Source organism: Geotrypetes seraphini, chromosome 8, assembly GCF_902459505.1.
Source record: "Geotrypetes seraphini chromosome 8, aGeoSer1.1, whole genome shotgun sequence".
Classification (NCBI taxonomy): Eukaryota; Metazoa; Chordata; class Amphibia; order Gymnophiona; family Dermophiidae; genus Geotrypetes; species Geotrypetes seraphini.
In genome coordinates this window covers 142,048,646-142,061,607 of record NC_047091.1, presented here as the reverse complement: position 1 = coordinate 142,061,607, position 12,962 = coordinate 142,048,646, and the positions used below count along the sequence as shown (strand labels likewise).

Sequence of the window (12,962 nt, the reverse complement as noted above, 5' to 3'; positions counted from 1 at the left end):
GTGGAGTGGAAAGGGTAGATGTGAATTGCTTGTTTACTCTTTCCAAAAATACTAGAACTAGGGGACATGCAATGAAGCTAATAAGTAGTAGGTATAAACAAACCAGAGAAAATATTTCTTCACAGAACATGTAATTAAACTCTGGAATTTGTTGCCAGAGAATGTGGTGAAATCAGCTTAACAAGGTTTTAAAAAAAGTTTTGATAATTTCCTAATAAAGAAGTCCATAGGCTATTATTGAGATGGCTTGGGGAAATCCACTGCTTATTCCTATGATAAGCAGCATAAAATCTGTTTTACTGCTTGAGATCTAGCTAGGTACAAGGGACCTAGGTTGGCCACTATTGGAAACAAAATACTGGGCTTGATGGACCTTCAGTCTGTCCCAGTATGGCAATTTATATGTTTAGTAGGATCTGTGCTCCTTTCTTCACCATCAGGTCAGCCCTATTGAAGAGGACACATATGTTTGAAGTACTTTGAAATCTCTCTCTCAACTCCCCAACTGCTGTATCACTCTCTGCTAAAATCTGTATAATGTTGGTTCATGATCTTTATAGCAATGACTGTACAGCTTAATGGAAAAGCAGTGAATGAGATTAAATCTGCCCATAATACATCCTTTATGCTAAGCATATATAAAAACATAGAACAATAGTTTCCAGTTTCTGCAAGGACAAAGGACTGAAGCTAAAATCTTAGAAAGAAGAAATAGAGCCAAGAGTTGATGCTGTGTTCTTTAGTAGGTAGTGATGCTGCTATAGGTGTCATACTGTGGAAACACAAACTTAGACAGAAACACAAGCTTCTTTTATGCTGTTTGCTCTTGGAAAGGCAAAGTGCAAGACATGTGTGCTGCGAGGTGTCACATAGGAAGCAAACCTCTCAGTTGGAAACATGCTTATTTACTAGACAAGACCTTTAGTTTAGCTTCACATGTAGAGGGCAATTTTATAAATGAGTGCCTAGTTTAAGGCTGCCAAAACTTGCCTGTTTTAAGCTTATGTTTATAAAGAAAAGTAGGCAGCTACTTTTCTTTAGAAAATGCTAGTGTAAGAGACCAAAAATGTGTCTTGCTGTAAGGTGCAGTCACTTACAGCAGCGCTAGGACTGGTGTAAATGCCCAAATGCCCAGATCTAGATGATAGCAAAAATGTGCATAAATTTTAATTTACACATGTACTTGTTTGCGATGTCCAGACTGTACCTGTATGCACACCCATATGTATGTTTGTTGGAATCCGCCTAGAAATGTTGATAGAGCGGAATATAAGTTTTTTAAATAAATAAATGAAATAGTAAAAGTATATGCCATGCGAACATGGTACATATTTTTACCCTGATTGGCATTTTATATATTCTATTTATGTAAGTGCCCACTGACATGCATAAATGATAAAATTGCCAGTTATGCCTGTTCTTGTCGCCTAAAACTAGGCATTTCCTTATAAAATTATCTCCATGTTCTAAAGGTTTGTTGTCAACAGTTTATCCTACAACATATCTGATTTATAAAAACAGAAACTAATGCCTGAGGTGGTCTTATGTGACACTTGGTTGCCGTATGTATTATGATGCATGGGTGGTGCTTTGGTGCCACAATACTAACCAACTACATGGTAGCTCTTTAGGTTGTCTTCTAAGACTAACTCTGCTTCTTCTGACATGTTTTTATCAGGTGGTGAAGTTGTAAAGATAGCTCAGTTGACCTCTATTGCTGGAGCCCAAGGCAAAGTCACTCAGCCAGAGACTCCAGTCACACTGCAGTTTCAAGGGAACAAGTTTACATTATCACAGAGCCAGCTACGCCAGCTTACTGCTGGCCAGCCACTTCAGCTGCAAGGTAGGCTCATGCATTAAATTCTTAAGTCTTCTGCTCTAATTATTAGTCTAAGACAGTATTCAGAAATTTCTGAGCACAAAGTTCATATGTAGGACTAATTAGGTATGAAGCAGAAAGCAGCTCACAGCCTATGCAAGTTACCTAGATTGATTATACTATAAAAGCTAGCACTGTACACCTATGGAAGGAGTGGCATTTTACGAGGGACCACTGAAAAATTCTCAGCCCAGCCAAGAAGAGAATGCTGTGGAACCAGTGTCAAGAAAAGTTGTAAGTTCCATGACTCCATATCATTCTCTTGGTTGGACTGAGAACTTTTCAGTGGTCCCTCGTATTAAAAGTTTAATAAAGTTTTATTTATTTAAAATGTTTTTTTGAATTCATCTTGGAGACAGGATCCTGAGGAGTTTAGATGTAGGTCTCTGCTCCTAGAGCAGATTCCTGATAGGTATGCTAGAGGATCAGAGGGTATCCAGATGTGCACCCTGAAACTGCAGTGAAAATAGCTTGCTAATATGCTGTGATTTTCCTCCATGGCTGCTTTGCTGTAGCACGAAACATGGGTACATATTTCAAGAAACTTTGTAAAACTTTGGCTGTAAATATGGTACATGGCTCTCACTGGATATTTGTTAATACATCTGTGATAGTGTGAGTGAGGGCTGTGAGTGGTCCTGTGGACTGAATGCCAGACATGGTCACAAAGGTAACACAAAACTCTTTATTAACTCGGAAACCTGAGGCCTGTTATATCATAGGGTAGGGAGCAATAAAGAACCAGTCTCTTAATTCAGAAAGAAAAGTCTTGAGATGGGGCTGTGTCTGACAGGGTCCGTGACTGCCATGCCCCAAACAGAGTCTACAAAGCCTGGCCCCAGCCAGATCTCAGATCAGGGCTCACTGTATTCAATAAGAAGTTTGGCTTACTTTAGTCAACAAGAGTATCTAGATTCACATCTCAAGACATATGCTGGGGGTCACATCTTCCTTCCTTGGGCCTCCTTAACCCAACCCTGGCTCTGCCTTTTATACTTCCTGGCAGCTGCCCTTCTTATGTCACTTCCCCTGGGTAGGGATTATGGAAATTAAGGTGGCTCTGACACTGAAGGAGTATCCATCAGGGGGAGTGGTAGCATCCTGTAGACTCCCTCACAACGTCATATGTGCTGGATAAATCATTGACTGATACATGACTTACATATTTAGAATACAGCTAATTCCTTTGTTGGATCTGATTATATGCTAACATTTTTTTTCTCGCCATCCTTTAATTTACAGGAAATGTACTTCAGATTGTGTCAGCACCCAACCAGCAGTACCTGAGACAGCAGGCAGCTGGTGCAATACAGCCACCTAGTTCACAGGCTGGGACCTTCCCAAATGCCATCAATGCTTCAGGAAATCAGCAGCAGGCAGGCATGCCAGCAACTACTGCAGTAACACAGCTAGGTAGGCATCTTCCCCTCCTGGTATAGAGTTAGGAATATCTGTTGGAAGATTATGGAATGAAACAGGATTGATAAGAATATAAAGAGGAATAGATGATGCAGAAGAATCATGTCAAGAAAAGGTAATCCAGCACAAGAAGGGGAAATTTCATCTTAACTGATCATTTCTTTTCCTGGAGTCCTACCAGACCAGTCCAGACAAGTAGGCTATGCTCCCCCAACCCCTGCCAGCAGATGGAGCTTGAGAAAAGCAACTTAGAGTTGACTTCTCTTTCCTTATAGGGAGCTGGTACTGCCTTCAGTTCCTCAGGATCTTGTCTCAAAGCTAAGACTAATAAAGGCAATTACTATGTTTTGTGTTTCCAGTTCATTCCCAAAGCCAAATATGATACATTCAAAATCATTTCATGGTCTCTAACCCAGGAATAAAAATTCCATACACCAAGGGAACAACTGCCTGGGGTACAACATAGTCACTGTCAAGACTGAGATTCTTGACTACATGGGTTCCATTGGTCAGTTCTAGACTAGCCTGGCAGGACTTGAGGAAAGGTAATTCCAAATGTAACCTTCCTTATTGTCCATTTCAGACCAGTCCAGATGAGTGGGATGTACCCAGGCTATACCCAGACCAAATTGGAGGAAGCCACAATAGAACTTGGAACTTCTGCACCTAAATACTGAATGTCCAGGAGACACTTAAAGAAAGAGTGTAGAGGAGGCAAGAGGACTAGGACTCCTGTGCTCTGAAATGGTTAGCTGGCCCTCTGGGACTTGCTAACTGTTGTTGGTGTGGTCTGAGGTGATCATCTTCCTAACTCCTCCTAGAATATAGGGCAAGATTTAGAAGGACCTTGGCAACTGCAAACATCTCAAAGATAATTGACAACTGACTTTTTATCATTGGAAGAGAAAGAGCCTGATTCCAGCCTTGGAAGGGGAAGAGTATTAGTGCACTGATAACCTTTCCTTTCAAATTACCCAAGGAGACCAATCTTTGTCCTAAGCTCTAATAGATGCTATCCTCTGAACCTTGACAGGAAAGAACATAAGAACATAAGAAATGCCATCTCCGGATCAGACCTTCGGTCCATCAAGTCCGGCGATCCGCACACGCGGAGGAAAGATAGACTGAGCCCTCTGGACTAAATTCAATCTTGCATTCTTGACTCCCTGGGATAGAGTACATCATCTGGAAGAATAACAAGGGAGCTTCTGTGCCTGTGTCCAGAGCCAGTCTTTGCCTTCTGTGAGAATTGTGAGTTATCTTCATCCCACTCTCTCTTAGAGGAACAAGACTGAAGAAATCATTCCTGAAGGGGAATAGTAGTCCCCTGATAAATAGAACTCGCAAATGCTTCAAATTCCAACATCAATCTCTCCTATGCGGTCCTCTTTTGCAACACCAAAGGTTGTATCACCTGACACTAAGTAGTCATGCTGTGTTTCTCTGTTCACTTGACAGTCAACATGTAAAATAGAATGGAAGAGATCTTTCAAGAAGGAATCTTGATTGGGGAACTACCCCTCCTGATTGGCCCCACCAAAATGTGGTTCAAATCATATTCAGATTCCCAGCAGAAGCAGGCATAAGTCACTAGATGCCAGTCCTGGTTCTACTAGACTATCCAGATTTGGGGTCCCAGAAGGGGTTCACTCAGAAAATTCTGCTCACAGAGACTGATAATGGTGTCAGTCATGTGCTGCTGCCAGGTCCTGCAGGACAGTTCCTTCCCAGACCAAATATGACACACCATGGTGGAATTCAAGGGCTGCTAGTTTCCTTCAGCTTTGTTTTTATCAGCAAATAGAATTGTCTTGCCTGCCGCCACCTTATGGCCAGTCATAGTGTCCCTTAATTCAAGAGAATACTTATTGGCTGTGGATCTCAAGCATACTTCAACATTCTGATTTTGGCTCCACATCAAAGATTTCTCCATTTTGCTATTCTGAGCCAGCATTTCTAGTTTGGAGTGATGTACTTCACTTCCAAAACCTTTTTGAAGGTGATGGCCGTTGTGACAGCCTTTTTGTGGCACTAAGGAAATTGGGTGCACTTGTAAATCAGAGTCCCCCTCCCTTCAGAAGAGTCTTCAAGTGACATCCAGAGTAATACAGCTCCTGAAGACCCTGGTTTGGATAATCAATCTCAATAAAAGCAAGTTGCAACCTACTCATTCTCTAGAGCACAGGTGTCGAAGTCGGTCCTCGAGGGCCGCAATCCAGTCGGGTTTTCAGAATTTCCCCAATGAATATGCATTGAAAGCAGTGCATGCACATAGATCTCATGCATATTCATTGGGGAAATCTTGAAAACCCGACTGGATTGCAGCCCTCGAGGACCGACTTCGACACCCCTGCTCTAGAGTATTTGGGGATCTTGTTCAGTTCCCAAGTGGGGAAGGCCTTTTATCCAGAGTATAGTATGTTGAAGCGCCAGTCACAGATCAGATCCCTACTTCAATAAGATTCTCCTTGAGCCTGGAATTAAATGCAGGTGCTTAGGGTTAATGGCTGAAAAGCTGGAGGTGGTTCCTTGGGTGAGAGCTGCAGAAAGGAGTTCTCTTTTTGAAAGACAATGCACCTGGTCACAAGGCAAAATGGATATTTTGACTCTGTTGGGGTTTCAGTGCATAGACCAGTGTCTCAAACTTTTTTAGCTAAATGGAGCAAATGTTTTTCACAGCACGTTAAAATTGAAATTATAAAATTGCAAAACCAACAAAGATTTAAATTTGAGGGTTATTTATTTAAATTTCTTTAAGTTATATTTGGGTAATTGTAACAACTTTAAAACTAAAGTAGATAGAATAGAATTGCTAATCAATGCGATGGATGTGCTTGTTATCGCATGCAAATTAACTCAAAATGTGGATCAATAGTCAACAAGCAAACACACATTTCATCATCCACCATCTGTATTTGTTCTCTTTTTTCAATTTAATTTCTGTCAGAGCTGAAAATCCAAGTTCGCAAAGATAAGAAGATCCAAATGGTAACAAAACCTTGATTGCTTTGGTGCTCAAGCTAAGATAACTACTGCATAAAAAATAAAACTAAAATTACTTGCTGTTAGTTTTCAAGGACCAATCACGTCAAAGAATGATACTTGTCTAGTCGGTTGTATCCTTGCACATCCAGGCACACACACACTCATGACATTGACAGATTCTTGCGTACATGACATACTTATCATCTATTCTAGTGTACATTTATGAAGGGCATTTTTAAAAATAAAATTCTGAAATCTCTCGTGGCACACCTGGAATCTCTTCAGGGCACACCACTGTGCCACGGCACAGTTTGAGAGACACTGGTATAGACCATCCGCTCTACTCACCAGATCTTGCTCCATTTTACTATTTTCTGTTTCCAAACCTTAAAAAGAGTTTGAAAGGGCAATAATTTTTGAGTGAATGAATGGTGATTGCAGCAGCGGAGCAGTATTTCAGTGACCAGACATCAGAGTATTTTTTTGGAAGGGCTACAGAAACTTTAGACATAATGAGCAAGTGTGTTGAACTTAGGGGTGAATATGTGGAATAACTTGCAAGTTTCATGGCTCTACATCATTCCCTTCATGGTTAGACTGAACTTTTGAGCATCCCATTCGTATGTCCCACAAGTTCTGGATTGGTCTGGTGAGGTCATTAAGGAAGGATTCATTTGTTCTTTCCTGCTAATTTTATTTCCTTTAGTCTCACCAGGCCAGTCCAGGATCCCACCCATTTTCAGTGTGCATAATATTGTGCTCTCTGTACAATTGTTCTTTATTCAAAGTTTGAATTTTGTTCTAGTTCATGAATTGCTATATGTTTTTTCTTGCATAATTCTTAATTTTTAAGGCATTAGAAAGAATGTCAATTCCATGCCAAATAATTAGCTTTGCAAACAAATACTGAAGTACTGGAACTGCACAGCCCCTTATAGGGCAGAGCACTGTCCTGTAGTTTTCTAACTTCACCTGTTGGTAGGTAAGCGCATAACTCACCAGTTCTGAACTGGTCTTGGGGACTCAAAGAAAAGAAAATAAGAAGGTAAGAACTAATTTCTCCATCTGCTGAAGCAAGAGAAATGCCAAGAGCTGAAGGCAGTATCGGCCCCCTATAAGTCAGCTCTGAATTCTCTGGTTCCATCTACTGGCAGGAGGACATAACTCACTGGTCTGGCATGGACAATAAGGAATAAATTGTTTTTTACTTAGTCATATAATCCATCTAGTAGTTGCTTATCAAACAAAGAAAGGCTTATGGAAGCCAATTTTACCTGAGTGAACAAGACAACTTGACTGTTCTTGCGTATTCGGCTTGGTTTGTTTTATTTCAGTTGCATATTCTCTTGTCTTAGAGCATTTTGTAAAGAGAAGCTTGGAGATGGTGTCTGCCAAAGGCATGAACTATTCAATATGATCATCACACTGGAGAAACTTACTGGAATTGTTAACCCATTGGAGATCAAGAGAAACCAACCAAGCCCAAAACGGCAAGGACAGCCAAATTGCCCCTGTCCATTTTCTTTACTCCTACATACATTTTTCCTCTTCTGAGTGCTCCTGTAGGAATGGTACCCAGAATATCTGTATTCATCACTACTCATTTCTGTTCAGGCATTTTGGGCTCTTAGAATGAATCTGAATCACCACGCATCATTAGACATTTCACAGTATGTTCCTAATCTTGACTGCTATATCTAATGTTATTAGTATACTACCAATATTTAACTCAGAATACATATTTTTCATCTCCAGGTGGTATTGCAGGGAGATCCACGCTTGCCAGCTCTACATCGAGTGAGCAGGGAGCATTATCTAAATCAGCAGCTACTGCTTTAGTTTCAACTCAGGTACCATCATAGTTATAGGACATAGTAATATGATTGCTGTGTAGTCCACTTTAAAGGTAATAAATAGAAATAAAAGAAAGGAAAATGGACTAGCAATACTTTTTTGACAAGCTTTCAAAAACAGCACCGCCTATTTCAGGTCAGTTATGAGCAAAACGTAAAAAAATTAAAAAGTATATTTCTCTGAGGACACGCAGGCCATATAATTTTCACACACGGGTGTGGATACACTGCCTAGCATACTGTTTCTTTGAGGCAGTGCTCCCACCATGTATGCATGGATCTATTTCTCTGCAGTTCTCTTCAGTGTGTTTGTTCTTGCCCTTTTGGGTGCCCTCCATATTACCATAGTGTGTTTGGACCACTTCATCTGCGGTAGATGAATCTAGAGAATTGTGGGTTATGACCATCTACCAGAAGGTGGAGATAGAGAGCATTAAACTGAGCTCTGTCACACAGGATGTTATGCTTCTTAGTCATAATGAAATCCCCAGCTTCACAAAAATCTTAATAACACATACTAAAAGTGATGTAAGTTGTGCTCAGAAGATATTCAATAGGAGACCAAGAAATGGATTGAGCCCAATAGAAGTTGGCTCAATTTTCTTTCAATCATAGCACACATTTTTATAGCCCTGCAGGAGCAACACAGTGCTAAAATGTGTTTATAACTAATGCTATTATTTCACTTATCTTGCAATTGCTATTGGGTCCTGACTTGTTTTGCTTTCAGTCTTCAGAGAACCCAAGAGATAAAGATCTCAGGACATGATAGCAGTTGCAAGATAAGTGAAACAACATCATTCTACTGCATTACTGAAAGCACATTTTTACTCCTTGATCATCTACCAGCCCCACAGATTCCCTCACAGGTTTTCTGCTTTTGATGTACCTAAAAAAAATTGTTACTATGAATTTTTGTCTCTTTAGCAAGTTGTTCTTTATTTTCTTGTTTAGCTATCTTTATCAATGCCAAACAAGAATATGAAGAATAACTTGGGAATGGGAGAAAAAAGGATCTTGAAAACCATAACACAGCACACACAATATTATAGTGCTTGTGATACCTGGTTAATAGTGTCTTTCATTGGTCCTCAAAAAAGCTCCCATTGAAAATTATATCATACAGTAATAATGCTTGAATAATGCTTTGTACTTCAATATATCATTATTATATAGAAATTGTACTTAGCTTGCAATGCCCTTTTGAGGATCAGTGAAAGACACTATTAACTAAGTATCACAAACACTAGAATATTATGTGTGCTGTGTTATGGTTGTCTGAGATCCTTTTTTTCTCCCATTTTTGTGGTATGTGTTAATTTATAGTAGCATTTAAAAGTTTCTTAATATCCTTTTATTTTTTTTGGTAGATTTTCCCCTTTTTTCCTTACCATTAAGTCATTTGATTTTTCTTCTACCATATTCCCCTACATGTCATCTAAAGTTTCCAGTGGCTTTAAGCACTATACCTAGTACAATTGGACCATCGTTGGGGCTGGCACTCATTCCTGGCGTATCTGAGGCCAGAGTATAACCATCTAAACTGTGCATGCAGAAAAGAGCCCAGAAATCCAGAGAGGCTTGGAATTGTTTGGAGCCAGATCCAAATGGGCCTTGTGTCTGCACTGGCATCAGAAGCATCAGTACCTATGGCTACTAGACCTGTTTCTGAGACTGAGAGTGGCTAAGCACTGAGTGGGTCTCCACCTGCTTCGATGTCCTCATTGGCACTGAGAAGCCTCGATGCTTGGCATCAGGCAAAGGCCAAGAAGCACAAACATTAGTCCCCCTCAAGTATCAGGGACCCAATTTCTGCCACAGCACTGAAAACTCTGCAGGCTGTCTCCAAACCAGTGCCCCAGCTTTTACTGGTGACTGCCATCAATGAACAGATCTGGGCCATGCTCCGGGAGCACTTGGCAGGGCTTCTTCAGATGCAGAGTCCTTTGGCATCGGGGGCACTTGTGCCAGCCATGACTCTACCTCTACCTACCTTGCAAGACCTCCAGCCTGTGGCACAGTCACAGATACTGCTGCTGCATGGAGCATCGGCACTTCCATGTACAGTAGGTAGGCACCCCTTGACCCGCTGAAACTGCTGGTTTGGTCAGACAGTCCTGCAGAATTTGTTTGGGGTTTAGAATCCAACTCCACTCTCCTAGACCCATTTTATTTTGTTCCAGGTTGCACCTTCACAACAGTATATATATGATTTCAGGTTAATTGATCTACTTGGACTTGCCATTGTAAGTCCCCATTGTCCTAATATTGCTCTTTTTTTGATGAACCTGGTAGCTAGGAATTACCACATTGAGAAGTATATGGCCTGCTTGTCCTTGGAGAAAGCAGTTTCTTATCTTTGAGGACAGCAAGTCAATTATTCTCACATACCCTCCCACCTTTCCTAAGAGTTGTATTTAGTTTTAGCTATGTTATGGCAGGAGCAGTGTACAGTTACTCCTACCAGTTCTAGCTCTGCTCTCAATATGGCTGCCACAACTGGGGCATCGCTCCTTCCCTGACTACACCTCTAGCCAACTAGGGATTGTAAGGTAGTTCTTGGGGAGGAGGGGGAGGGGCAGGTTTCTACACTTGTATTCTTTTTTTTTGTACTTTGATTGCAAGTAATTACTGTTCTGATCTTGCACAATAGTTTACATGGTAAATAGAGTTCTCCAAATAAATGATTTTGATACAAACCTTTAGCAGGCATTTAAGTTTGTTCATTTGGGATGATAAACTGCTTAGCCTTTCTGTGGAGTATGAATCAGAAGCAATTTTGAGTGAAGTCAGAGTCGGTAAAAATGTACCAACTTCAGCTTCAAAATAAAAAAAAGCTTCATAATAAAAGGTACATTTATCATTTTATACTTTAGATCAGATTGAAAAATTTAAAGCCCAATATTAGTAGGAGTCAGAGTTGGACAGTAGAAAAATAGGAGTCAGAATTGAAGGTTTGGATTTTAGTTTCAGTTTTTATTAGCTGTGGTTCTTGCATGTGGAGGCTGTTTTGCTTGGAAGTAAAATATGGTCTTTCATTATTTAAATTGTTATATTTTGTCTTGGATACTGTGGGGCTCATAATCGAAAGAGAAAAACGTCCAAAAACTGGCCTAAGTCGGCACTTGGATGAACATTTCTCAAAAACGTCCAAGCCCCAAAAATAAAAACGGGAAGCATGTCGAGGGCGGGAGTTGGGCAGGACGTGGGCTGGCTTAGACTTAGTCGTACAGCATGTATAACCGAAAGTTATACAGCCCAGGATCGACGGAACTTGGACGTTGTGACTTAGACCATGTAAAACATGGTCTAAGTCACAAAAACCCACCTAAACTCACCAGATAAGCACTGCAAACACATAACACAGACCCCAACACACTATCCCAGTGATCACCAATCCCCCCACCCCCATAAAAATTTTATTCACAACTTTAAATTTCAGCCTTCAGACCATCATCACCTGGCCGCCTGGCATAGGAAAGCCTAGTCGTCCAGCCCAGAGGCAGCTTAAGTCATCTTAGGGGTTGGTTAGGGACCCATAGAGAAGAGGACCCATGCCCATAAGCCCCTGTAATCACTGCATTGATACTTAAACATGTGCAGTGCCCTATACACCCCAAAACCCATTTTTACTGGCATATAAGTGGCTCCTTAAGCCATAAGGGCTATTGGGGTGATAGATAAGTGGGTCTAGGGGATTCTGGAGGTGGTTTGGGGGACTCACCGTCACCTATAAGGGAGCTGTAGTGAGGAGAAGCCATGGCACCCTTTTTTTTGAAGTTCACAGCAGTGCCCTGTAAGGTACCCCATTCTTTAGGTGCCTTGTCTGGGTGTTCAGTCCATCACTTTGCAGACCCCTCCCACGTCCAACAGGACTTGTTCTAGGCATTTTGGACTTGGACGGAAATGTGGTATAAAGATGGACGATTTAGTGGCTTGGACGATCAGATCGGCAGAACGTATAATTAGAAGATTTTCGAAAGTAAAAAAAAAGTTGGATGTCTCTTTCGAAAATGTGTCTTAGGCTCTTTTTAACTTTGGACGACTTGCGAGATGGACGTAAACGGACTTAGACGTTCCTTTCGATTATGCCTCTCTGTGGATTTAGTAGAGGGATGCAGATTGCAAGCTCTGATAATCCCCAGTAACCCTCACTGGTTCACATTCACACAACCTAACTAGAGTTTTCGGTTTTAGCTGAAACTGAAAAAAGCAGTTTCGGTCAGCCCCTAGACTGGGTTGATCTTTTTCTGCTGCCAACTCTGTGAATTGGCACAGATGTTTGTTATTGTTGCATTTTTTTTTCTGGAATGTGATTTTATTGTAGCATTATTTATATGGGGGAATTTATATAAAACTTGATGATGTTTCACCAGTTCATAAGATTTCAGCTTTTCTGGAGTACAACATAGTCTAAATTCTCCCTTAAGCAGGGATAAGAAATTTTTAGTTGTTGCTTAGCTTTCTGATCTTTTTAACCCTCACTAATAACAAAATCCACTCACTTTTTCAATAAAGGAAACGGTGGAGGAAAAGAGCAAACTTCTGAAAGAGCGCCTGGACCGGATCTTTTTTGGTAATGAGAGACACTGCTCCCGAGTCCCTGTGTATGGCAGGGACTTGATAGACATCTGCTGTTTGACTTATGATAGAGGGAAAATACCACAGAATTCCAATAGAGGTAAAACCTGGCGGTGGGATGGCCCTGTGAACTGTCGTCATCACTTCAGCATGTTGGGAAGTACCAGAGGTGCCATGCAGTGCCTGATGCTAACTCCTGAGCAGCAAGAAGAATATCTGCAGCCTGTTGTGAAGAGGTAATATGG

At 41.0% G+C, this 12,962-nt stretch overlaps 1 protein-coding gene across 8 annotated transcripts in view; it reads left to right on the top strand.

Moving 5' to 3' along the window:
- Window positions 1-12,962, top strand: part of EP400 (E1A binding protein p400) — a 285,750-nt gene that overhangs the window by 157,641 nt on the left and 115,147 nt on the right. For all 8 annotated transcript variants that reach the window (XR_004540299.1, XM_033954163.1, XM_033954160.1 and 5 more), the window contains 4 exons: window positions 1,679-1,843; window positions 3,122-3,292; window positions 8,039-8,133; window positions 12,655-12,953. Coding sequence is in view for 7 of the 8 variants with exons in the window: in XM_033954163.1 (XP_033810054.1) it covers window positions 1,679-1,843; window positions 3,122-3,292; window positions 8,039-8,133; window positions 12,655-12,953 (730 nt within the window). In the remaining variant the exon portion in view is untranslated. The remainder of the gene's footprint in view (window positions 1-1,678; window positions 1,844-3,121; window positions 3,293-8,038; window positions 8,134-12,654; window positions 12,954-12,962) is intronic.